General features: G+C 40.0%; 1 protein-coding gene across 7 annotated transcripts in view; it reads right to left on the bottom strand.

Annotated features, from left to right (window-relative positions):
• CARMIL1 (capping protein regulator and myosin 1 linker 1) overlaps nt 1–27,977 on the bottom strand; it is a 390,198-nt gene that overhangs the window by 59,482 nt on the left and 302,739 nt on the right. For all 7 annotated transcript variants that reach the window (XM_064281536.1, XM_064281542.1, XM_064281546.1 and 4 more), the window contains 3 exons: nt 20,516–20,691; nt 16,258–16,345; nt 12,679–12,828 (listed from right to left, as the gene is read on the bottom strand). In XM_064281536.1, coding sequence (XP_064137606.1) covers nt 12,679–12,828; nt 16,258–16,345; nt 20,516–20,691 — 414 coding nt within the window. The remainder of the gene's footprint in view (nt 1–12,678; nt 12,829–16,257; nt 16,346–20,515; nt 20,692–27,977) is intronic.

Here is a 27,977-nt window from a genome sequence, read left to right as displayed (position 1 = left end):
ACTGGGGGGAGACATAGGCAGTGATGGAAGAGACTAGCCACACTCATAGCATGAGGATTGATCCTCAAGTGTGCTACATTATAACTTCCTCATTTTTTCCTCTTAACTCCATTCACTCACCTTGCCTTTTTAATTTCTATTTTCACTAATTACACTTAAAACAATTTCTTGAAGAAGGTAGAGCACATAGAAATCCAACAAATAAATACACAGAAGGTCATATAATCTAGACTTAACCACTGTACCACCAGGGCTTCTTGTAATCTTGACTAAAATATATAAAAGAAATGTTTTGCAGTTATATCCAGAGCATGAGAAGTAATTTTTCTGGTCTAGATTCCATATGGGCCAGTATGTTTTCAATATCTAAGTGAAAATTATTTTCCTCACCATACACACCAAAGACTAAAGCTAAAAACTGTTTACTTTATATTTTGATTTTGATAAGGGGTAGGCTTGTGATAGGGGTTTGGGCTAAACCCCGAGACATGGGAAACCCGACTACTGAATTCCAGCAGTGATAGTGGTTTCCTCTGGAGCATGTTTAGGGAAACTGAGAATTTGGATAGGACAACTTTGCTCTCTAAATTTCCACATTTCAGCTGAAGAATAAACGTTAACCCTCTCTGTTCTTAATTAGTGTTTCTAAACTATAGCTGGTACGATGAGAGACTAGACTGAATAACTGAGATTATCTAGTCTGATCTACTTTCTATGTAAACAATTAAAAGCATGAGGCAGAATTCTGCCTTGGTTTCCTTTCCCCAGCCACCTACATTTTAAAAAAACAAAATCAATGTTCCAAGCTTAAGGAACAATAGCTCAGAGGGGAGACATGGCAAGTTCTAGGGAAAAGCAAGAAGGCCACAGTGACTACAGAAAAGTGAACAAAGGAAAGAGTAGAACAAAATGAGGAGAGAGGCAGGGGCCAGATCACGTAGGACCTTGCGGACCATGAGGAAGTGGCTGAATTTATTCTGGGTGCAATGGGAAGCCATCGAAGGGTTCTACCCTTAGACCAGTTACCAGCTGCCATCAAGTCGACTCCAGCTCATGCATGTCAGAGTAGAACTATGCTCCATACGGCTTTCAATGGCTGATTTTTCAGAAGTAGATTGCCAGGCCTTTCTTCCAAGGAGTCTCTGGGTGGACTCGAACTGCCAAGCTTTCAGTTAGCAGCTGAGGGTATTAACCATATCCACCACCTGGGAACTCCTACACCTTAGAAAGCAATCTGATTTATACTTTAGAAAGCTCTACTGGCCACTGAGTAGGAGATGGACTGATTGTAGGAGGCAAGAGAGGAGTCTAGGAAAGAATCAAGGGTGGCCTGCATGAGGGATAGAAACAGCTATGATGGAGAGGGAAGAGGAGAGATGGAGGCTGACTAGTAGACTTACGGACAAACGGGTACAATCAAAGTTGGTGTCATATATCTAGATGGTGCAGGCTTAGGTAGGGGAGAGGGGGAAACTCAGTGACTGTTTTCGACATCCTGGGTTTGAGATACTTCTAGGCTATCTAATTGGAGATGTCAAGTTGGATATACAAAGCAAACTGAGATACATTTCATGAATGTAGAAAAAGAAAAGTGCTTATAGAATTGAGAAGGCAGTGATTGTTTCAGGGAAGGTAGTCTGGCAAGCTCATTAGTGCTGTGGCTTTACTTGTGCATGGCTGACCACTAATGCAGATCCTGCCTGCTGAGTCCTAGAGGCACACCTACAATTCCCCACTGGACATCTCAACCAGGGCCTTGGCAAGCACCTCAAAAACTACATGTCCAAATGGAGATCTATTTCTACCCCAAATCTGCCCCTTCTCCGTATCCCTCATTTTCAGTGGCTCTTTGTTGCCTTAAGAATGAATGAATGAATGAGCAACTTCTCTGTAAGCTTTACAAGGCTCTTTATAATTTAGCTTATGCCCTCCCCTCCAGCCTCATCAGCTGCTCCTCTCCCCCACCCATTGCTGAAACCAAACCCACTGCCTTTGAGTTGATTCCAACTCATAGCATCCCCATGTATGTCAGAGTGAACTGTGTTCCACCGGGGTTTCAATGGCTGATTTTTCAGAAGTAGTCAACAAACATTTCCTCCAAGGTGCCTCTGGGTGGACTTGAACCTCCAACCTTTTGCTTAGCGAGAGCGCATTAACCTTTTGCACCATCCAGGAACTCCTCCTCCTCCCCCATCTACACTTCATCTGTGCCATACCAAAATACTATAATAGCTCTCTAAATTGCTATGTTCTTTCCTGACTCCAGGCCTGCTCTCTCTGCTAAATTAACTTGCTTGTTTTCCTCCCAGCTAACTTTTCTTTCAAATGCCATCTCTCATTCTACCAAGAGTTACTGAGAGCCTACTATGTGCCAGGCATGATGCTCAGAACCATCCTCCAGGAAGCCTTCCTTGATAACACCCCTCCCCCAGGCTGGGCTGGGCACCCCTTCTCAGTGCTTCCATAGCAACCTGCACACCTCTACCAGAGCACGTTCCCACTGTGTCTAACACTTTATGAATGTATAACCACCTTGGTGTCAAAAATGAGCCCAGCCCCATACAGAACAGCAAGATTAAAAAAAAAAAGAGGAAATTAAGATTAAAAAATTAAGTATGAATAAAACAAAGTTATATTCAAGTTTTATAGGGTTTTTAATTTTATTTCTTAAAATGCCCCTGAAGGAAAGTCAACAACATCATGCAAGAGCATACTGCAGTGAAAGCAATTCTATGGGGGCATAACAAAATAGAGAAAAAAGGGGTGAGTTTATCAGCAGGGGCTCTCCAGAACACCATATCCTCATCTACCCCTGGCCCTTCACTGATTTTAGGGTGGAGTGAGGAATGAAAATGGTCAACACAAGGAGCTGCTGTGTGCCCAGTGTTGTGGGAAAGTTGAAACACAGCAGACAGGGAGTTCCTCTAGGTGAAAGTTTCTCAAACTTTTTTTGCCTGTAGCCTACCATAAAAAACATATTTTATGTCACAATCCAATTTACACATACGTGTATGTTTAACTGGAAAACTGGTGTGACCTGATGCTTTATACTCACATTTTATGTTCTTTTTCAGATCAGTTTTTTTTTAAGGTTGGCCACAATCATTGAGCTCATTGCATGACTAATAGGCTGTGATCAGAAGGTTGAAAGATGTATTCTGTACTAATTCAAGCCCTTCTAGATTACTTCGTGTCAGTGGTAGACTCCTATCTTTGAACATCCAAGCAATTCCATGTGTAGGACTCACAAGGATAGTTGCTGTTCTGTGGTCCATCAGACTAACATTGCTACTTCTGCCCTTCGATGCAGCCAACTTGGTGGGCAACATATTGGTTCATTCACCTTCCATCTGAAGCAAGAAGTCAAGAATACCTAAGCCCTGTGCCTGGTACTCAGAGAACCAATAATAAGCATTTGTTGAATGAATGAATGACCTTCTTGACTTTCTATCTTTTGCTCAGGAGAGTTCTGACAGCTCATCTCTATCTAAGGATTCACCAACATAAAGTGCTCCAGCTTCCTCCTTTAGGCTCTTTTGAGACCAGTGTCCACCTTCTTCCAGCCATTTCCTATCCCCTACCCTTGGGTAAGGAAGGGAGCAGTGGGGGTTCAGTGGCAGAATTTTCAGTTTCCATGTGGGAGACCCCGGTTCAACTCCAGCCAACACACCTTACGCACTGTCACCACCCGTCTGGCAGTGGAGGCTTCCATGTCATTGTGAGGCTAAACAGGTTTCAGCACAGCTTACTAGGATAGACTAGGAAGAAAGGCCTGGTGTTATACTTCTGAAAAATCAGCCAAAGAAAACCCTATGGGTCACAACGGACTGAACACATTGTGTATGAGGTCGCTATGAGTCAGAGCCAACTTGACAGCAGCTAACAACAACAAAACTCCTGGGTAAACAAGTCCTTTTCAAAGACTTCCCACCTTCTTCTTCCTTAGACAGGCTCTCTCACATACATATATACAAAAAAAGTACCTTCATAATACCTAAACATATCTGTTTTCTCCACTTTGAATATTACTCAATTCAAAAATTAAAGAGAAAAATATTTATGTCCTACAAGGATTTAGTCTGTGATTTCAACTGGAAAGGAGTGATAATCTGAAGGACGCTGAAGTAAATATGTCTTTGTGGCACTGTGAAAATACGAGGTTTCTATTATTTTATTTATGAGTGGTTCTATTGCACTATCCCCAAGAGTCAGTAAATTTATTATTTTTTTTATGAACACCTCACTAGTTTAAACTTTATTTAAAAAATTTTTTTTCTGTTTAAGAGAAGTATGAATATACTTGTATGTCATCTGTAACATACATACAAGTAATGGAATGGCTTCTGTTTTATAAATCCACAGGTTATTAGAATGATTTGATTAATTTAATTCATGAGGGAAGACCAAACGTACTGTTTACAATTATCATTACATGTCAAAATTAAGCTCTTCAACATAAAATGATACTGGTGAGGAGTGGGCTTCTTAGCTCAAGTAGGCACATGAGACTATGTGGGCAGCTTCCGACTGGAGGTGAGATGAGAAGGCAGAGGTGGACAGGAGCTGATTTAATGGACACGGGAAATACAGGGTGGAAAGAAGGAGTATGCTGTCACCTTGTAGGGAGAGCAACTAGGGTCACCTAACAATGTGTGTATAAGCTTTTGCATGAGACACTGGCTTGAATTCACAATTAAAAAAACAACAAAAAAATTAAGCTCTTAAGAACCATCCTTTCCAATCCGTAGGTTAGATGCACAATTTGGATGCTGGTTTTGGGATACCCTGACTAGCTACAATTGGCTAATGTTCTAAGTCATTTTATGGAGGAGATATACCAAGTCCACCCCATCCACTCCCTGGGGAGTTTGGTTCCTAATGTGAGCTTTGGGGCTCTGGAGGTGAAGTCTGCTCTGCCACCTGCAGGGGAAAGGTGAGGGCTTCTTATCCTTCCAGAAATGACTACAAAAAGTCAGAAGGACTTCGCAGAGGGCGTCATTTATCTCTTGGGGAGTTCATGGGAGCAGTCAATACTGTGCCTTAGGCCTCCTTTCATCCTTAGGAGAAGCATATGGGACAGATCTCTAGGGATGTCCCTGGAATAGGGCCTCTGCATGTGGTATTCCTGCCAGTTAACAATTCAAAGATCAGGGAACTGCTTGGCCCTGAGGAGACAATGCATTCTCCAAAAGGTGGGGTGTGTTTTTGACATTTCCATAAAGATCTGTCTCAAAAACTAGGAGAAACTTTGAGGAACATATAATATCCATTTTAGCTGGGCTCAGAGATTGTACTATCATTCTGATATTTAGAATATGGAGACTAAGGGGTTTCCATAAAATAAAAAAAAAATTTTTTTTTTTTTTTTAGGCTGCTTCATTATGAAAAAGACATTACGGAATAAATAAAACTATAAGAGGAAACTCACCATTAGGTCTTGAACAACCTTCTGCATACAGTTAATATTAGTGCAACTAATTTCAAATGAGATACTGATTTAATAGTCTCTACTTGTTTTTTTTTTACTTGGTAATACAGTTAATAACTGTTGGTACTTGAAAATGAGGCATCTTCTTTCTTTTTTTTTTTTTTTTAATAGTATTTTTACCAAGAAAAATGGACTTTTGCTGAATTAAAAAACTTAAAAATTGTATGCTGAAATTCAAGGTTGAATTTATTAAGTCAAAATAATTGTTATTTTATCCTTGGAGACAGGATTCACAAAGATACATTCTGTACTAATTCAAGGCTGGAAACCCTGGCATACTGGTTAAGAGCTATGGTTGCTAACCAAAAGGTCAGCAGTTTGAATCCACCAGGCTCTCCTTGGAAACTCTACGAGGCAGCTCTACTCTGTCCTATACAGTCGCTCTGAGTCAAAATCGACTAGACGGCAATGGGTTTTTGGTTTAATTCAAGCCTTTTACAATTCTTTTCCTAGGAAATAGAAGTAAGCAGAGGACGCGCCACTGCATGAATATCTTTTAAATCTTTTGATTTAAAACTGGTATAGCACTCATTAAAATAATTGAGAAAATTTCATAAAATTAGTGAGCTAGTTATACCTAAGAAACAGACACTGTCTCTTCACCCACTTGGCATACTACCCTAAGCTCCAAACTTCTGCTATTTTTCAAAAGTAGTAAACCATATATGGCGACAAATTAAATATTTAGGGATAACTAATCAGTATGAGAACTGCATCCTTCAATATCCCAAGGGCCAATAAGAAACCAAAGTTGAAAGGTATGGTTGGGAAGACTGATTTACTAAGAGCACCTGACTGAAGAAAAAGAACAGATGGTCTATGGACAATAAAGATTCTAAGTAAACACACGTCTCTGCATCACACAGGAGGCATGTGTGTTGAAATGATAAGAAGGAGATTGGAGAGCTAATCAGTTACTGTCACCAGCAAAATAACACATGGAGAGGCACTGAATGTTCCAGGCGAGCCAAAAGTGGGCAAATTCATTTCCAGCAACTGAATAACAATTGAGCATGTCAGATTTTTGACACGGTTGTTTCCAATAATGTTTAAAATCTATAGGCTATGTTAAGTTTATTGAACATGCATACCTTTCACATATTAATTTAATCTGGGATTAGTAAGCATACTTTATGTAAATCTAGCAGTCTAATTAAATCTAACAATTCTGACTAGAAGAAATATATACTACATTGTTGTTAGTTGCTGTTGAGTCAATTCTGACTCATGGTGACCCCATGGGTATACAGTAGAATGGCTTCATAGGGTTTTCAAGGCTGTGACCTTTTGAAAGCAGATCACCAGGCCTGTCTTTTAGGGCACCTCTGGGTGTATTCAAACCATTAATTTTTTGGCTAGTAGTTGAGTGCTTAACCATTTGCACCACCCAGGGACTCCCTATAATATATCCCTTATATAAAATTGATATACTAATTACAGTAGGAATCTTGGTGGCTCAGTGGCTTAAGAGCTTAGCTGCTAACCAAAAGGTTGGCAGTTCGAATCCACCAGCCACTCCTTGGAAACCCTGTGGTGCAGTTCTACCCTGTCCTATAGGGTCACTGTGAGTTGGATGAATTCGATGGCAGTGGGTTTGATTCTTTTTTTAGTTAAGCTCACAGGCTCTGGTACTAAACTGTCTGCCTCTGAATCTTAGCTCTACTGCTTATTAGCTGTGTAAGTTACTTTTCTGTGCCTCAGTTTCCTCATTTGTTGAATGGAAGATACAAATAAGACCTGAATCAGAGCTTGTTATGGGGATTAAACTGGTTAGTATTCATAAAGAGCTTAGAATAGTGCCTAAAACATCATGAGTACTTTATATGTGTTTGTTAAATAATTTTTATACCATTTGATTTTTTGCCCTGGAGTTGAAGAAATATCAGAATCTATGGGGGTATGAGAGCCTATATAGTTGGAAAAATTCTACAGGTTATTCTAATAGTTCTTGTCCCATTTCCCTTCTATTGCCTAACAGGTAAACTAGATATTAGTTTCTTTCTACCTGGGGTGTGTGGGGGGGGGTGGGGGGGGAATTTATTTATTGGAAACAAAGAGTTTTTTTTTTTTTTTTTTAATGATTCTCCTCTCTGCCACTTTACAGAGAACAGCCCTTTTCTTTATAAAATGAAGGGTGATTAGAAGCTCTGTCATTCCTCCAGCAGATAACAAGCCCCATCAAATCACTCAATCACTCTTATTTCAGCTTTCACTTAGTCAAAACTTAAGTTTAATAGTTGTTGACTAAGTGATGAATTTATTTCAAAGGAATCAATCATATGAATTATTGTTTCCATTTCAGGGAAGGTCATGCTTAAATTCCAATTATTACAAATTTCTACTCCTAACTTAGGACCTTAAACCTTCCCTAGCACGATTATAACTATTGGCTATTTAAAGAGACTTAAGCACTGAAGCTGAATTGGGTTTTGGACCATGGAAGAAAACATGAAGACTAGAAATCCAAGGGCAGGGGAAAAAAGATGCCCAGAATCTCTATTAAGTTTGTTGAAGAGATGTTCAACAATGGATTTACAACATGTCACGAAGAACAAACGTACCAGAATCTGTTAACAATCTTGAATCTGTTAACAGAAGATTGGCAATGACTCAGAGTTACTTTGGACTTCCCTAGGGCAAGTTTCGGAAACCGTGGTAACATAGTGGTTAAGTGCTAAGGCTGCTAACCAAAAGGCCGGCAGTTTAAATCTACCAGGTGCTCCCTGGAAACTTTATGGGGCAGTTCTACTCTGTCCTATACGGTCGTCAACAACAGGTACAGGGCAAGTTTCAGGGGTTATTTTGGTAAGAACAAATATTACAGGTAATTATGAAGTTAAAACATTTCCCAAAGCAACCATATTCAACAGCACTCTAGCTCTGGGTGTGGCACAATCTCTATCTGCCAAAACTCACTGGTCTCGAGTTGATTCCAACTCACAACCCTATAGGACAAAGTAGAACTGCCCCATAGGGTTCCAAGGCTGTATGTAATCTTTACGGAAGCAGATTACACATTTTGTCCCCCGCCCCTGAGTGGTTGGTGGGTTCAAACCAATCGACCTTTCAGTTAGCAGCTGAGTGCTTAACCATTGCACCGCCGGGGCTGCTCTCTACCTGCCAGGGGCTTATAACTCGATACTGGAAAGGTTTCATGCACACGCTTCTACACATCTGCTTCTAATAATTCAGAACATTAACAGTTCAATATTGTGTCCTAACTTCCTAGGTCACTTTAGATGTAAATGCTGCCAAGGACTATGCACAGGCACAGGACTAGGTAATGTTTGTTCTGTTACACGTAAGGTCGCCATGAGCTGGAGCTGACACAAGGGCAACTAACAACATCCTTTAGGAAGTGAACAGAAATTAAAATTCTCTCCTTTTGAAATATGTATTACAAACTTTTTTTTTTAATGACACCATGTGAGGATCACAATTTGAAATACTTTGTAATAGATACCAATGAGAAACAATGATTTCCTTTTCTTTTTTTAAATTGTGATTTAGATACAAGTTTATAGAACAAATTAGTTTCTCATTAAACAGTTAATATACAAATTGTTTTGTGACATTGGTTGCCGGCCCCACAATGTATCTACACTCTCCCCTTCTCTACCCCGGGTTCCCTGTTTCCATTTGTCCAGTTTTCCTGACCCTTCCTCTCTTCTCATCTTTGCTTTGGGGCTGGAGTGCCCAATAGTCTCATATACATGGTTGAACTATGAAGCACATCCCTCACATGATATATTATTTTGATTATGGAAAGTGGCAGTACGGGTAACACAAAAGGCCAGTCTTGGGCCCTACTCCTTCCAAACTAGCAGTGAGTTTCCATCACTGGCTTAGGATATTGCTGTTGTTGTTGTTAGTTGCCATTCCGTCAATTCCAACTCACGACAATCCTAAACGTGTTGAGTAGAACTGCGTTCCATAGGGTTTTCAAGGCTGTGAGCTTTTCTAAACAAATTCCCAGGCCTGTCTTCCAAAGTACCTCGGGGAGGGTTTGAACCACCAACCTTTCAGCCAGTACTTGAGTGCTTAACTGTTTGTACCACCCAGGAAGCTAGGACATCCAGTTCCCTTTAGGACAGGGATCCCTACACTTGGGGTAGCTGCCGCCGTGTAACGGTGCTTAGAACCAACGGTTAGCAGAGAGTATAGGGGAAAACATTACAACGCAAAATTCACTGACTGCGCTTTTTACACAAAAATATTCTTTTTCATTAACCTAACAGCGAAGACAGTTTTGACTCTGGTTTTCTACTACTTAACAACTTAATTAGCCTAGTTAGAACAATGACTAAAGACAAAATTTGTTAGAACAAAAGAAAAAAATGCCATTTTCAGAACTTAAAAATTCTGCCCATGTATTTTTTTAATATATTTTTTAATATTTTTTATTGTGCTTTAAGTGAAAGCTTACAAATCAAGTCAGTCTCTCACATATAAACTTATATACACCTTATTACATATTCCTACTTACTCTCCCCCAATGAGTCAGCCCACTCCTTCCGTTTGTGACCGTTTTGCCAGTTTCTAACCCCCTCTACCCTCTCATCTCCCCTCTAGACAGGAGATGCCAACACAGTCTCAAGTGTCCACCTGATCCAAGTAGCTCACTCCTCATCAGCATCTCTCTCCAACCCACTGTCCAGTGCCTTCCATGTCTGATGAGTTTTCTCTGGGAATGATTCCTGTCCTGGGCCAACAGAAGGTTTGGGGACCATGACCGCCGGGATTCTTCTAGTCTTAGTCAGACCATTAAGCCTGGTCTTTTTAGGAGAATTTGGGGTCTGCATCCCACTGTTCTCCTGCTCCCTCAGGGGTTCTCTGTTGTGCTCCCTGTCAGGGCAGTCATCGGCTGTGGCCGGGCACCATCTAGTTCTTCTGGTCTCTGTTTTTGTAAATAGAGAGTTCTTTCTTTTGTTTCTCTGTCACTCATTCAACCCCTGAGGCCCTGATCCTTACCCTGATTCAAAAGGTGCTTATCAGTAATGGCCCTAACTGCCTACCTCCTTGGCCTCCTGATTCAGAAAAAGACCACCCTTCTAACCTGGGTGGTCCTTAGAGCACAGTTCAGAGAGCTCTGCGTCTACTTCTGCCTCTTTATGCGTCACAGCAACAAAAACTTTTTTACAAAATGGAAGCCACTATGTGCTGGGTGTGTCTGCTTCATGGTTCTCCCTTGAGTTCTGACAGTGGGCCTGCATTTGCATTTTTTTTTCCAAATAAGTCATCTCCCTCACCCTCACCCCACTTCATTTCATTTCTTTCTTTCAAATCAAATCAATCAAACAAAAAACAAACTAACACATCTGAAACCAACCGTCATAGTAGGTAAGCCAGTCTTTCACAGTCAACATGGCCTCGTCCCAAACCACATAACCTATAAATCCAACACTTCACTAGCTCACGTTGCCTTACCCTTTTCCCCCTTACACATGACAGGAAGCATGATTTGTGAATTTAAAGTTTTAATTGAAATCTATTTCCTATTACTTATTTTCTTTTAAGGAGCTCTGGTGGCAGAGTGGTTAAGCGCTGGGCTGTTAACGGAGAGGTCGGCAGTTCAAACCCACTAGCTGCTCTGAGGGAGAAAGATGTGGCAGTCTGCTTCCATAAAGATTATAGCCTTGGAAACCCTGTGGGGCAGCTCTGCTCTGTCCTACAGGGTCACTATGAATTGAAATCGACTTGATAGCTATGGGTTTTTTTTTTTTTTTTTTCCCTTAGGCCTACACTAGGGCTTTCAGGAACAATCACCCAGTGGTAACACTGTGTTGAGTTCTATTGCCTCAAAATGGAAACAATAGTTAAAATACTTTTTAAACATACATTTCAGACCTTACTGGTCAAACAACAGTTTTTCAGAACTTGATAATTCCTTCCATATTGGCCAAATATATTTATATAGAAAATTATCACCTTTATCTAGTTATATCAGAATGGTACTTGAAATTTAGGATTATATCTTAGGTATTCTTTACTACTCTCCTTGTATATTACAGGGCTTTATCTGGTGGGTACTCTACTATTTTATTCACAGACTTTAAAAATGATAACAATGGTTTATAAATAAGGAAACTACTCACAGACTCACATTCTCTTTCAGATTAGAAAAATAATATCAGCCATATCATATATGTTGCCCTTCCTTTTGAAAGTTGAAAACAAGTACCATTCAACAATGGCCGCATCTAAAAATTACTAAAATCAGAAGCTGATGTACACACATTTGGGCAAGTAGTCCAAACCTAGTTTTACTCCATTCTCTAAAATAATAAAGAATTATTAAAATAAATGAGCATCTTGGTAAAACATAAACATATTGAATACAGAGGATGGAAGAACCACATATAACTTTTTATAATGGTAAAGGGAGAAGTAGCTGTAATAATTATATGATTTTTAAAATAACGAAATAAGGACTGAAGGAAATTTGCACCCAGAGAAAAAATATCAACAATCTGAATACTCTAATTATATGGCCAGATGGATGCACAAGGTACAGCTCAGAAAATGGGTAAGGAATCAAGGCCTACTGTTCAATGCTATAATGTTTATTCCATCTTTGAAATCACATCAAGTCAACCAAATGAAACAGAATCTGAAATACACAGAAAATTCAAATTTAAAGGTATAGCACCCCCGCCCCTGCCAAAAAAAGTGTAAAGAATGAATAGCAAGCGAGAGCAGACAAAAAAATGATAGAATCAAGGAAGAGGTGGTCATCTTAGGTGTTTTATTTTGAAAAGAGTTCTTCCCTACATTTTTTTTAATAGCCAACTTTTTGTTTAAAGATATTTCCCTGTCACAAATGACCTTTAAAAGTTAGATAATCTGTTTCTTCTAATTAGTTTAGGAATTTTTTCCACTGTGGCTACAAGGACACAGGTTTTGTATTAATTGAAACTTTTCTTTCTTTTTTTTCTGCAGAGAGGAGGACCTATTTAAGAAAAGGAACACAAAATTATAAATAAAAGTTAGATATATGGCTTTGGAAAGGGCCTGTGCAAATGTGGGGTCCCGAAGCTTAGATTTATCAGCAACCTCTGTAAGGCAACATGTTTCTGAAAGAATTGTCTCTAGAGGGAAGTTTTGTTTGGTCTGGCTTGTAAAGGTGAGATATTAACAATAGCAGAGTCAAATGAATGGGCTAATGGGTGGTAACAGAGGCTGTGTCTTACCATACAAGTATCCAGGTCCTCCAAACGCTCTAGCTCTGTTAGCTCCTCCACTGTGATGATGGAGCGTTTAACTGGCTTCTCCTCAGCCAACTCAATCTCTAAGGACTCTTGCTGAGGAAGGGTCTTGCCACGTCTGTTGAAATGGTCAGCCTAGGGATTCAGGTAACAGACAAGGAGAAATTAAAGCACAGAGGCAAGGGAAGAACTGGTTAGCACAATTCCTGAAAATGTCTTCCACAAGATGGCACAGCAGAGGCCCATGTCAGCAAGCAAAATTTCAAAAACCAAACCCACTGCCGTCCAGTAGATTCTGACTCATAGCAACCCTATAAGATGGAGCAGAACTGCCCCACAGGGTATCCAAGGAGCAGCTGGTGGATTTGAAATGCTGACCTTTTGGTTAGCAGCCAATCTCTTAACCACTGAGAAATTACAAACCACTCTTAGTGAATGAGGAAACTACTCAGTCTATAAGAAAACAAATATTTTCCTTTTATTAATTTTATTTGATATTTCCTCTGGAAAATTCCCTTCTATATCTGTTGCTTAAATGTATCTAATAAGGGAAATAAAATGAGTCCAAATTTAATTATTTTTAAAGGGTTGGAAGAAAGGAAATTGCTAACAAAAATTTAATTATTACTACCTTCATTGTTTTCATGTAATGAATACCATACTGGATATTATTTATTAATTTCAGTGGCATGCTTTAGGTAAGCCTACTAAATATGTAACTTTTCAATGTAAGAGGCATGGAAAGCTGCGCTGAAATTAATAAGCTCTAGTGTAGGCTGTCACCAAGAACTCTGATTTAATTCTTTTGAAATCATGAGAACCAGTTGAGAATTCCATGGGATCTTTCGGAACACTTCTAAAATTAAGTTGGAGAAAACATTGAAGTTATCCAAACATCACAGAAAAGAAAGTGTTGTTTTGAACATATTATTTCTTTCATAGAGCAGTTAAGCTGTCTTCTCACTATCTAAATCAGAAGTATTAATGTTAAAATGAAACTCAAAGTGCATTCGTGAAATTCCTTTTTAATGATAAGAAAAAAAAAAAGCCAATATTTTCTGAGAGTTACCTAACATCTTCAAAGATAGGCATGTGCAAAAAGTGAGAAATTCAACCCTTCAGTGTGGTTTTCATGTCCAGAGTCATGTTGAGCCCGATACCCAGTACTACATTATCAAGCAAACATTTTGAGGCAGTCCCTGGAGCTGTGGGTTGTCAATAAACTATTTCTAAAAATGATACCCTATTGACTTTATTTGTGCTTATTTAAAAAAGAAAATCTGAATTGGGAGCTCTAAACAATGATGGGTGGCGCAAGGAGCTTGGCTGCTAACTGAAAGGTTGTCAGTTTGAGTCCACCCAGAGGTGCTTGGAAAAAAGGCCTGGTGATCTACTTCTAAAAAAATCAGCCAGTGGAAACCTTCTGGAGGAGAGTTCTACTCTGACACACATGTGGTCACCATGAGTTGGATTCGACCTGATGGCAACTGGTTTAAATAATGATGTGGTTCTTCAATGTGCCAGAAACCAGCCACTAGTGTTTATCAAATTCTGTGGTGCCCTGGTGGCACAGTGGCTAAAGAGCTTGGGTGCTAACCAAAAGGTCGGCAGTTCGAATCCACCAGCCTCTCCTTGGAAACCCTATGGGGCGGTTCTACTCTGTGCTATAGGGTCACTATTAGTCAGAACCAACTCGACAGCAATGGGTATGTTGGTGATGAACTAGTTTTTTTATATTTCCAGTTTGTCACAAACCAATATATTGGTAACATAGAACAAAAAGGAGCCCTGGTGGCACAGTGGCTAAGAGCTTGGCTGCTAACCAAAAGCTCAGCAGTTCAAATCCACCAGTCACTCCATGGAAACCCTATGGGGGAGTTCTACTCTGTCCTATAGGGTTGCTATGAGTCAGAATCAACTTGACAGCAATGAATTTGGTTTTTGTTTGTTTTATACAACAAAAATAGAAAAACAAACAGAAAAATAATGCCTGTTTCAATATTGCAGCCATGCCAAATTGCTCTAAAAGTTTCCCAGTGCTTTCTCTCAGTTTCTGAACTTGCCTTGCCACAAAGTGGTAACCGTCTATTAGTGAGCCCACTGTGGTCCACAGATAATACTTGAGTGGCACTGTTAGAGACGTCTATTTTACCTTTTTTTGATTCTAGATGATAATCTTATACATTTTGCTCCAATAAATGTTTTAGAATACAGGTAGTCCCCAACCTACAACATGTTCCAGTTATAACAATCTACACTTATGAACATTTTTTTTTTTTTTTTACATCTTACCATTAGTAATATGTACTACACATAGCCTTGCAGCACATAATTGGCTGGTGTTATTCTCAGATGTTCCCTTGCGAATGTTCAAAGACCAAATTTATAAAGATACTGATAATAAAAGGCAATAATACTGAAACAAACAAACAAAAAGAGGTACTGGATTTCTGTCAGAACTGATTTATGATGGGCTCGTCGGAACAGAACCCGTCGTAAGTCTGGGACTACCTGTACTCATTTTGTCTACCTCTTGCAGAATTAGGTGCTGCTACTCCTTTTCTTTTGGTGTTCTCTAGAGTCATCCAAGTGCCTGGGTGGTGCAAATGGTTAAGCATTCAACTACTAACCAAAAGACTGGTGGTTCGAACCTATCCAGGGCCTTTCAAGAAAGGTCTGCTTCTAGAAGGTCACAACCTTAAAAATTCAATGGAGCATAGTTCTAGCCTGTACACACGGGGTCGCCATGAGTCAGAATCAGCTCAAGGGCAATTGGTTTGATTTTTTTTTTTTTTTTTAGTGTCACCCAAAAATTCAATGACATAAAACTGTGTAGCCCCAGCCTACACAATTAATCTGTAACTCTTTCTTCAAAGAACATTGTCATAACTTACTTTGGAGGTTTCTACTGCATAATTTTGCTCATGTTTTTGAGACACAAAAAATAGCCAGTTATAAAACCTTCATCTGTGCCTCAGAGGACTTCCTGAAGTTCAAGAAACACGAAGTTTCTGATATATTTTCATATACATTGATATTGAAAGTAAGGTCCCTTACCTTGTTGTAGAACCAGTTTTTAGACGAAGAAAATTAATTTTTCCCTTGGTTATATCCCTAGAGGGCTGTCGGGCAGTTGGCCACTATCAGTCACCAGAATGTGTCCATTGTACTCTTGTACTTTATTTGGACTCTAAGAGTTTAATTCTGCCCAGTGTTTTCAAATTAGCCCATTTTCAAATAATCATTATCAGGGAGCAACAAAACGAGCACAAATAACCTAAAAATGTTAATTTTATACTTCAGCCTCAACATCATCATCTTCTTCCAAAACTTTTTACCTGCATTATAAATGGACAACATCTGGATACCATCACTTCTGCTTCCTCCTACTACTCCCTTTGGAGAAATGCTAACATACTCTAGAATGGCTAGTAGCATGTTAGGAGAGAAAGTAGGAAAAGTAGGAGAGAAATGTAGAAAAGAAGCCACAGTCCCACGCTGGAGGCTGACCTGTCCAAGCAGAACAGAGATAAAAGGCCTTATTCAAGATCTTCAGAAACTCACCAGTTTATGGTGGCAATGCGAGAGTGCATCCAGGATTTCATCCACAATTCGGTCAGACAGGAAGGAGGCCACTGTCAACTTCACCTCACTAGGTGAAAAGCAAAAGGACAGAGTAACATTTTAATCTGTGCAAGGGAAAGATAATCACCCACCCTTGATGCTATGTTGACAAGGTCAACTGGGACTGCATTTCTGTCTTTGAAAATGGAATATAGGAATGTGTGAAAGGGCTATAAAGAGTTCCAAAGATAAGCCTTAAAACACTGCCATAAACACACAGGTAATAGATGTCCTTTACCAATTTCAACCTGCCTCTGCAAATTTCGAAACTCAAGATTTGATGGTAGAAATGAAAAACATCTGGATAAAGACAAGCTTAATGGGAACCATATGTAGCATGTGGCAAGGAACAATTCATCCATTGACATAAATGAAAACAAACCTGGGCTGGAGTAAATTAAGGAAGTCTAGTCTGATTGTTAAGCCCTGGTTATTGCTTTAATGTGCACCCCCACCCTTTGTTTTTTAACTTTTTCACCAATCAAATAATACCATTGGAATCAATGCTTCTGCTGTGCCTTACCATGCTACTTCAAGTAGTTGTAAATTCACTGCATTTCTGCCTTTTATGAACAGAAGTTACTAAAATTTTTAGTTTTGGTGCCTCTTACCTGACCTCAAAAAAGGTGCCCAGTCAACAGAGAGTGGCTTGTAGTTTTTAATTAATAAACAGACTCAGCCACTAAGTCTGTCAGATAGCTGGTATTTTAGTTGGAATTTTAGCAGTTTGAGTTCCCAAAAATACAACTTCCATGTGTGTTTTCAGTCTGAATAGACCTATCTACTTAAAGATAAATGTGCTAAGGAGATTATCTATCCAGTCTCCAACACGGTTCTGTAAGGTCAGCCTGCTTTTGAAGTTAACGATTTTTAAGATTTTGGCACAGGGACAGGAGTTATCAAAATGAAATTATTTAATTCTAAAGCTAAAGTTGAAAGCATATTTGTGTAACAGGGAAAAGCCTTTCTAACCTAAAGGCAATAATTTGCACTGAGGTTTCTCTGCCCAGGAAGGCTTCTGATAGCAGGGTGGAAGAATGGAAACCACTATAACTCTTTGATGCTTACACAGTAAAAATTTTCCTTGGCTAAGGATAAAAGTAAAAGGACGTTCCTTTAATTCCTATCTCTGAAACAAGGTTTTACTAGCTATTTGATTTATCTATTACCTTATTATTCCCCAGAGGTGCCCACTGATAAGATTTACCCTGGCTCTTATTAAAAATACAGATTGCTGGGTCCCTTTCCAACCCTCTAAAGGAGGGACCTGGGAATCTTATTTTAACAAGTCCTTCCTCTGATTCTTTTCCAGCATCTTTGGGAATTTCACTTCCTCATAAAACATGTGGAGTCAGTAGTTCATCTCTCTCTCTCTCTCTTTTACTTTGAAGTTGGTGAGGGGTGGTTTATCTCTTTCAGAATGTAACACCAAAATAAAAAAGACTCTCTGTTAAAAATGTAATTACATATGGATGATTCAGGATTATTCTATCACTTTGTTATTGGATTCTACACCTCCTTATTGATTGAATTTTCATGTATCAAAATTTTTAGAGGGAATAGGCTAACTTAACCTGAACGTGCACACATACATACAAATGTGTACACGCACACATGGGTGCATACACACATAGAAACACGTACACGCACACATGGGTGTGCACGTACATACGAATGCATACACACACACGCGGGTGCGCAGGTACAGACGAACACGTACACGCACACGTGGGTGCGCAGGCACAGACGAACACGTACACGCACACGTGGGTGCGCAAGTACAGACCAACGCGTACACGCACACGTGGGTGCGCAGGTACAGACCAATGCGTACATGCACACTATGGGTGCGCAGGTACAGACGAGTGTGTACGTGCACAAGTGGGTGCATACATACAAATGTGTACATGCACACGCAGGTACACACATATGGACAAATGTGTACGTGCACATGCAGGCGCATATGTACAAATGTGTACATGCACATACGGGTGCACACATAAAAACAAATGTGTACACGCACACATGGGTGTACACGCACACATGGGTGCACACGTACAGAGGAATGTGCACATGCACACGTGGGTGCACACGCACAGACGAATGCGTACACGCACACGTGGGTGCACATGCAGACGAATGCGTACACGCACACGGCGCACACGCGGAAGAACGCGTACATGCACACGTAAGTGCACACGTACAGACGAATGCGTACATGCACACATGGGTGCACACATACAGATGAATGCGTACGTGCACACGTGGGTGCATCCGTACAGACAAGTGTGTACGTGCACATATGGGTGCATATGTACAGATGAGTGTGTACATGTACAGCTGGGTGCATACGTACAGATGAGTGTGTACATGCACACATGGGTACATACATACAGACAAATGTGTACATGCGCATGCAGGTACATACGTATGGACAAATGTGTACATGCACATGCAGGCACATACGTACAAATGTGTACATGCACATACGGGTGCACACCTAAAAACGAATGTGTACATGCACACATGGGTGCATACGTACATACAAACATATACAACATACACAAATGGGTGCATACGTACAGACAAATGTGTATGTGCACATGTGGGTGCATATGTACAAACATGTACATGCATATGTGGGTGCATGCATACATACAGATGTATATGTGCACATGTGGATGCATAGTTTCATTCTATCAGTGATCAATATACTGTATTATAAAGGGATGAGGAAGGAGTCAATCAACATTATATGACTGATTTGGTGATGTGAGTTTTAGGCTGTTGTTCACCTTTCAAAATGTCCTCATTTTCAAAGGAAGTGGTCATATTTGACAGAATTTGGCTCTCTACTAAAGGCATCAAAGTATCATCTTTTGGTGGCTCAGTGCATCGTTATGAAAGGATAGTGGCCAATATGTATTTTTCTCTGGAATATTTAAGAGGCCTCATTGAAAAACTGTGAAACCACAAACTACAGAAACATATAAGCATACCTAGTAAGGGCAAGAGTTCATAAAATCACTAAAATATGAGGTCCCAGAAACCCTCTGAGAGTCTTTTGTCATTTCTCAAGTCCTTCTAACCACCTTGAATGCAGCTGAGTAGGTATGAGGGGTTTTTATAAGAGGCTGATGGCTGCATCTTAGACCTGAGATTGCCCAGTTACTGCAAAGTTCCTAAATCCTCAAAGTTCTATCATCTAGTTTTAACGTAGTCAGCATTCAGTATCCAAATATTCCGGACCTAATTTTGGGCTTATTTTGTTTTTGACTCTCCTTTTTCTTGCTGGCTGTCATTTGGTCTCATAATTATATGTGGATACCACCCCCACCTTCCAACTCTCTGAACAGAAGCTAGTATTTTTGCTACGTCTAAATACTCTTAGCAAGATTTAGAAATGGTTAAAATGGGAAATTGAAAATGTTTCTGAACTTGGTTTTTAATCATCTGGTTCCCCAACTAAGAATCATAATTGAGAATTAATTAGCTGAGCCCCACAGGGTTTCCAAGGAGTGGCTGGTAGACTTGAACTGGCAACCTTTTGGTTAGCAGGTGAGCTCTTAACTACCACACCAGCAGGGCTCCTATAATGTAATGCTGGTGACCACCCCAGAGTCTCTATGTAAAAATTTAGGGAAATTTGTGGGTAATCGTAGCTCCTAAATATTTATTTCTTGGCATGTTTTTCAAACTTTTTCAAACAGGTATCTACGTAAACACTACTAAGACATCATCAGAACATACACAGTATCACAGACCCACTGAAATAACACAGAAGGAAAACACACTAAGGTCAGATTGGGCCTCTTCTCCTATTTACAGGTTGTGCATCTGCTCAGACGAGGATGGTGGCTGAAAGCAAGCTGATCTCCGTCCTCAAGTTAATGGTTTTCAAAAGCAAAAGATAAACTTCAGAAGCAGAAAACAGGGATTACAAACATGCAGCCCCCCTCTTAAAAATAAAACCCTTAAAAGAGAGCCCTCAAGCAATGCAGACACATCCATCCATGGTCATCTCAGCTTTGGCAATGTCTGAAATTTATGCACAGCTCTATTTCTATAGCATCTATGCCTGCTAGGCATGCCTAACCACATTATATATGGATACAGCCCACAACAACACTCTCCACAGCAACCTCGTTTGCATTTACAGAAACTGCAGATGTTAGGTTTATTAACATTATAAACCTACCTAATTTTGTTAAGGATATCAATTCCAGACTGCTCCAACAGGACATTTTTAACAAAGGTACGTGGGATGGAAATCTTTTCAGTGCTGGCGTGAATCAGGTCTTGTCGGATGTGGGCTTTTTTCATCACATTTGGACAAAGACTCTCGGCAGCATCAACCATGGACTCAAGCAACACCTGCAATGCAGCACAAGTGGAGGAGAGAGATGTGATGACATGGGACCGGAGACGCTGCCATAAAACCAAGAGGCGGTTATATATAACACCGAACCCTGGAGGACAGGGACACAACAGGGTCCCGGGGCGTGACCAACGAGCCTGAGCTGCCCTGGGTGACTGTGACTGTTGGATGATCACTAATCGCAGGTAATTACTTTAAATCAGATACCTGCCAGCTTCATGCTGGCAACTTAAGTGTTATGGTATGCCAGCTGTACTTAAAACAAGGCTTTAATGAACAGATTAAAAAAAAAAAAAAAATCAAGCCTTTATCCATCCTCTTACCATACCAGCTTGTTCTCCCTGGTCCTAGAGAACAAAGTTAAGGTGGCCCTAGAAAATATATCAGATTGGCACACTTTTGAGATTTCTCAAATCATAGAAATCTCCAAGCCAGGGTGAAACATTCAATATCTCTATCAAAATAGCCATGGCAGAAAACCAAAGCAACTACTGCTGGTTTCAGTCATTTTAAGAAAATCCTTAGTGTTAAGTAGAATTGTAATTATAATAAAAATAAACAACATTAATAATAACAGGCAAACACATTACATGGTATCTTATAAATATTAACAGGCAAAAAACACTTAGGCAGCACTTTATAGAGTTTGAAAATGTTTCTGTACATTTGATTCTTTCAAATTCTGTGACAATGGGGTAAAGCAATTATTTGTATAACTGTCTCATAGTTGAAGAATGTCTGAGACCTAAGGGAAGAAGTTAAAGGATTTGCAGGAGGTGATGTGGCTGCTAAGTAACGGAAAGGACATGAACGTTGGTGTCAGACCCAAATTTGAATCCTAGCTGAGGGACATGGGCAAAGTTGCTGATCTCTCCATCTTACTTTCTTCGTCTATAAAATGGAAGGAAAAAAAAAAAAAAGTTCTTGCCTCATAGAGCTCCTGAGGATTCAGGGCTGTTACATGGGTAAAGTGTTCAGTATAGTACTGAGCACACAGTAAAAGCTCAGTACATCACAGGTGCTATTATTAAGGTGATTTCAAAGGCTCTGGTCTGAGTGCTGAGAACCCAGTTTTTGAAGGCTAGGCCTTGATGCTGTTACTATTTCACTGTGAACAAGGAACAATGTAGCATCATTACTGAAAGACTAGCCTGCTGGTCTGCTGACACATTCACAAGCGAAGCACAATCCCACTGATAAAATCTCTAGTTCTATCGCAGGGCTGCAAATCTGTCTTGGAGGAAGTACAACCAGAATGCCCCTTAGAAGCACGGATGGCGAGACTATGTTTCACATACTTCGGGCATGTTGTCAGGAGGGATCAGTCCCTGAAGAAGGACATCATGCTTCATAGAGGGTCAGCGAAAAAGAGGAAGACCCTCAATGAGATGGACTGACACAGTGGCTGCAACAATGGGCTCAAGCATAACAACGACTGTGAGGATGGCAAGGGACCCGGCAGTGTTTCATTGTTGTACATAGGGTCACTATGAGCTGGAACTGACTCAATGGCACCTAACAACAACTGTAGCGTTGCAGGCTGTTTACAAGGATCTTGTATGAAACGAGTGATAAGAAACGGGGGGCAGCCACTTGAAAAGTTTCCAAAAGCTGCTTATATTTTGACACTGCTCTGTCCCTGTTATAACTCTGGTTGAAGAATCACCAAATTAATTAGTACATCATTGAAAGAAAGCTCCTATACCAACAATCTACAAGAACTAACTCAGTTTAAGACAAATTATTTTCTCCTTTGGCATTTGGAATGGAGTCCCTGAGTGGTGCAAACAGTTAATGTGCTTCCCTCCCTGTTAACTGAAAGGCTGGAGGTTCCAGTCCACCCACAGGTGCCTCAGAAGAAAGGCCAGGTGATCTAGTTCCAAAAAATCAGCCACTGAAAACCCTGTGGAGTGTAATTCTACTTTGACACAAACGGGGTCACCACGAGTCAGAGGTGACTTGACAGCAATTGGGAGTGGTGGCTGGCATTAGATTTTGTTTGTTCCGGATTAAGCAGTAGTCCAGTACTTCTGATAGGAGCCACCTCAGCCTTCAGTACTCTGCTTTGATTCTGTCATGTTCATCACCAAATTACTGACTTTCTCAAAGCTGCTCCTGCATGACAGTGCTAATTCAGTTGGGAAAAACCCCAGGTGTAAAAAGAGGGGGCCTGGCTCACAGTGTAGACTGTAATGCAACACTTTTGTAGAACAGAAGTGGATAACGTAATCTTTCCAGACCTCTGCATTTTCACCTGTAAAATTATTTCTAAGGGTTCTCTCTACTCTACAAATCCATGATTGCATGATTATGACTCTATAACAAAGAATTTGCCTGCTTTAGATGTTCAATTCAACAGATATTTTGTAGTTAGTTCCCTGCCACTACCTCTATCCCCAATGCTGGCCAACAGTATAATACAGTACTTTTTAATCTAAGGTAGTTTCGTTCATGATTTCCTTTGATCCATGTAACAACCCTATAAGTCAAGGCGGATGTTAACATCCCTGTTTTACAGATTGACTCAGTGGCAGAATTACTGCCTTCCACGCAGAAGACCCGGGTTCAGCTCCTGGCCAGTGCACTACATGAACAGCCACCACTGTCTGTCACTGGAGGCTTGCACGTTGCTATGTTGTTGAACATGTTTCAGCAGAGATTCCAGACTAAGATGGGCTAGGAATAAAGGTCTGGTGATCTACTTCCAAAAATCAGCCAAAGAAAATACTATGGATCACAATGGTCTAATTTGCAACCGATCATAGGGATGGTGCAGAACGGGGCAGCATTTTGTTCTGTTGTGCATACAGGTGTCAAGGGTCAAGGCTGACTTGACAGCAGTGAGTAACAACACTAGGTAGATGAGGAAATCGGAGCTCAGAGAAGAGAAGGGACTTGTCAGGGTCACTCAGCTTTTACTAGAATAGGTGAGATGAGGACTCAAGTCTTTTGTTTCCTACTTTTGCCAACCTTTTCCAATGCCCCCACCCAATGCCCAAAGCCGTATACCTTCCCCAGGTCAGAATCAATTCGATGGCAACAGGTTTTGGGCTCTGCTTCATTACCTACAATTTTCTTTCTCTATTCCCTTGAGTCAGTGGTACCGGAGGCTACCAGGGTGGACTTTGTGTTGGCAGGGATGGTAGAATGGAGAGGAAAAAAGGTCACAGAATAAATTTGTACTGAAGCCCCTGAACACTGCTTTGTATCTAGCTCCCAGCTGAGGTCCTTAAGTAGCATCTCCTTTCACATTCCATGGTTCTGCTGCCCACCAGACCCAATTCTTCAACATCCATTCTTCCCATAGCTTCAAATTACTACCTATATTCCGATACCTATCAATGTTTATCAACAGTCACGTATATAATACACCTGATAAAAACATATAAAATGGAGCCTATTAAAAGGATTTCCCTTCGGACATTCTACCCCAGAAAAGGCAACCACAACATGTTTCATTTCCCCCTCCTACCGCCACCTAGTGGTGAAGAACTTAGCTGCTGGCCAGAAGGTCGCAGTTCGAATCTATCAGCCTCTCCCTGGAAACCCTATCCAGGCAGTTCTACTCTGCCCTATGGGGTCGCTACGAGTCGGAATCAACTCAATGGCAACAGGTACGGCCACCCAAATAACAGTAACTACTAACAGGAAAATAAACCATTCTTGCTAATTAGTTCTTTATTGTGATGAGTGGCACCAACCTAGGTCAGAAATTTGCAAGACTCCCTAGATCCCACCTACCTCAATCCTTCCGCCGACTGCATCCAAAACATGTTAATTTACTACTAGATATTTTCTCAAACATGGAAATATCTTTAGCACAGAAGAGAAACCCCAGCAATACTTGGTGGCTGCTTAACTTTCCAGCCTCATTTCTTGCTATATCTCTACATTCCCCTTATAACTAAACCAAAAGCCAAACCCATTGCCATCAAGTCAATTCTGACTCATGGTGACTCCATGCACTTCAGAGTAGAACTGTGCTCCACAGGATTTTCTTGGTTGTAATCTTAGGGAAACAGATGGCCAGGTCTTTCTTTCGTGGTGCCACTGGGCGAATTCAACTGCCAACCTTTTGGTTAGTAGCCGAGTGCAAACTGTTTGCGTCACCCAGGAACCTTCTTGGTTTTAAAGGAAATGATTTTTTCCCCCTCCCCAATTTATCCTTAAAAAATTCCAGATCTACAGAAAAGTTAAAAGAATAGGACAACAAAATCCATAGCTCTCTCCTATGAATTATTCAAAAATAAGTTGTAGTAGACATCATGACCCTCCACCCCTAAAGGCATCAGCATATATTTCCTAAGAACATTGATATAAATGCTATGTAATATAATATCATTATCATACCTAAGAAATTTAATCATTCAAATACCTTCAATTATTCATTATGTCCTTCATAGCTTTTTTTTTTTTTTTTTAGTCAACCCAGGATCCCAATCACAATTCAGACATTTCATTTGATTATCATGTCTCTTCTGTCTCCTTTAATCAATAATAGTTTTTCAACTTTTTTAAAATAGTTATTGTTATTTTCCATGATATTAACTTCTCTAAATGGTATGCTATGTGTTCTGGATTTGTCTGATTGTTTCCTAGAGATTAGATTCAGGTTCAACACTTCAGTCATAATACTACATAGGTGATATGTGTTTCCCATGGCATCAGATTAGAAAGTAGGTGGCATCTTTTGTTCCACTATTGGTGCTTCTAAGTTTAATGACTTGGTTTAAAGTGATGTCCACTATTCAATATTGTTAAGATACCAGTTCTCCCCAAATGGATCAATATATTCAATGCAATTCCAATCAAAACTCCAGCAAGGTTTTTATAGAAATAAAAAGTTAATTTTAAAAAGTATATGGAAATGCAAATGACCTAGAATATCCAGAGCTATTTTACTGGTACAAACAGTTAACACACTCAGCTAATTGTAAGGCTGGAGTTCAAGTTCATCCGGAGGAACCTGGAAGAAAGGCCTGGAGATCTACTTCTTGAAAAATGGAGCACAGTTCTGGTCTGGCACACATGAGTCAGATCTACTTGATGATAACTGGTCTTGGTTTCTTTTAAAAAAGAAAAATTTGAAGTACTTACACTTCTTGATTTTATAACTATAAAGCAGCACTAATAAGCATGATATTGGCATAAAGGTAGACATAGAGATCAATAGAACAGAATAAAGAATCAATAAAACAGATTCCAGCATACACAGCTAACTGATTTTCCACAAAAGTGTCAAGGAATTCAACGGGGAAAGAAAATCTTTGTGACAAATGGAGCTGGAACAATTGGTTATCCATATGCAAAGAAAAAAACGAACCTTGACCACTATTGTACACTCTACACAAAAGCTATCATGAAAGGGGTCAAAGATCTAAATGTAAAAGCTGAAACTATAAAATTTCTTGATGAAAAGTTAACAGAATACCTGTGTAACTTTGAATTAGGCAAGTGCTTCATAGACATCAAAAGCATGAAATATAAAGAAGAAAAAAATGATGACTTTTATAAAATGAAAAACATCTGCTTTTTGAAAGACACCGAGAGAATGAATGGGCTTAAGCATAACAATGACTGTGAGGACAGCACAAGACCGGGCAGTGTTTTGTTCTGTTGTATATAGGGTCGCCATGAGTTGGAAGCGACTTAATGGCACCAAACTAACAACAAGAAAGCGAAAAGGCAAGTCAAAGACTGAGAGAAAACATTCATGATACAAACAACTCTTGGAGTATCTGCATCCAGAATATATTTAAAAGAAGAAACTTACAACTTGGTAAAAAAAAGACAAACAATCCAATTAATTTGGTCAAAAGACTTAAACAGACATTTCATAAAACAAAATACATCAGTGGCCAATAAGCAAATGAAAAGATGCTCAGCAACCTTAATCGGCAGGGAGAATGCAAAGTAAAGCCACAGGAAACTGCTACACAGCTACTGTTGTTGTTGTTCTTAGGTGCTATCTAGTCAGTTCCAATTCATAGTGACCCTATGTACAACCGAACGAAACACTGCCCAGTCCTGCGGCATCCCCACAATCATTGTCATACTTGAGCCTATTGTTGCAGCCACTGTGTCAATCCATCCTGTTGAGGGTCTTCCTTGCTGACCCTCTACTTTATCAAGCATGATGTCCTTCCCCAGGGACTGATCCCTCCTGACATGCCCAAAGTAGTCTTGCCATCCTTGCTTCTAAGGAGCATTCTAGTTGTACTTCTTCCAAGATGGATTTGTTTGTTCTTTTGGCAGTCCAAGGCATATTCAATATTCGCCAACACCACAAAGCAAAGGCATCAATTTTTCTTGGGTCTTCCTTATTCATCATCTAGCTTTCGCATGCACAGGAGGCAACTGAAAACACCATGGCACACCTGAGTCAGGCGCACCTTAGTCTTCAAGGTGACATCTTTGCTTTTTAACACTTTAAAGAGGTCTTTTGCAGCAGATTTACCCAATGCAATGTGTCTACTGATGTCTTGACTGCTCCTAACCCAAAGATCCACCAACAGGTCAATGGAAAATTGTGGTATATTCATACAATGTAATACTATTTAACAATGAAAAGAAACAAACTAATGATGCATGCAACAAACGTAATCTGCGGTGACAGAAAGTAGATCGGGGTTGTCTAGGACTTGGGGTAGAGGTTGAGGAAACTTGAAAATGATGGAAATGTTTTGGATCTTGATTGTAGCAGTAATTCCACAGCTGTATGCATTTATCAGAACTCATTTAATTGTACACTTTGAACAAGTGCAGTTTATACTTGAATATTCTGTGTTTACTGTATTTTTATGCAAATAATGTGCACCTTGAATGGTTGTTTGCCAACCACACCCTCCTCCACACCCCACCCCACTCCCGTCAAGGTATTTTTGTAAATATACTATTCTAATTTTTTTAATAGCAACATGTAAAAAAAAAAAAAAAAAGGCATAGCGGCAATATGTATGTTGTTAGCTGCTGTCAGTTAGTTGCTGACAGGTGAGTGGTGATTACTGTGTATTTTACTTCCATTCTAAAGCAGCACTCTCCTATATAGAACTTCCTGAGATAATGGGAATATCTGCGCTGTCCAGTAAGAGAGCCACTGGCTACGTGTGGCTGTTAAGCACTTGAAATATGACTATTGCAACTGAAAACACTGATTTTTAAGTTTTATTTAATAAGAATTTAAACTTAAATGGCCACATACGGCTAATGGCTAACATACTGGATGATGTTGGTCTAACCTTAATTTTTTAACTCTTGTCCCGAATGAAGCTAGGATTTTAGA

Source organism: Loxodonta africana, chromosome 1 (assembly GCF_030014295.1).
Source record: "Loxodonta africana isolate mLoxAfr1 chromosome 1, mLoxAfr1.hap2, whole genome shotgun sequence".
In the NCBI taxonomy this organism is placed as follows: domain Eukaryota; kingdom Metazoa; phylum Chordata; class Mammalia; order Proboscidea; family Elephantidae; genus Loxodonta; species Loxodonta africana.
This window is presented reverse-complemented; position numbering and strand designations above follow the sequence as displayed.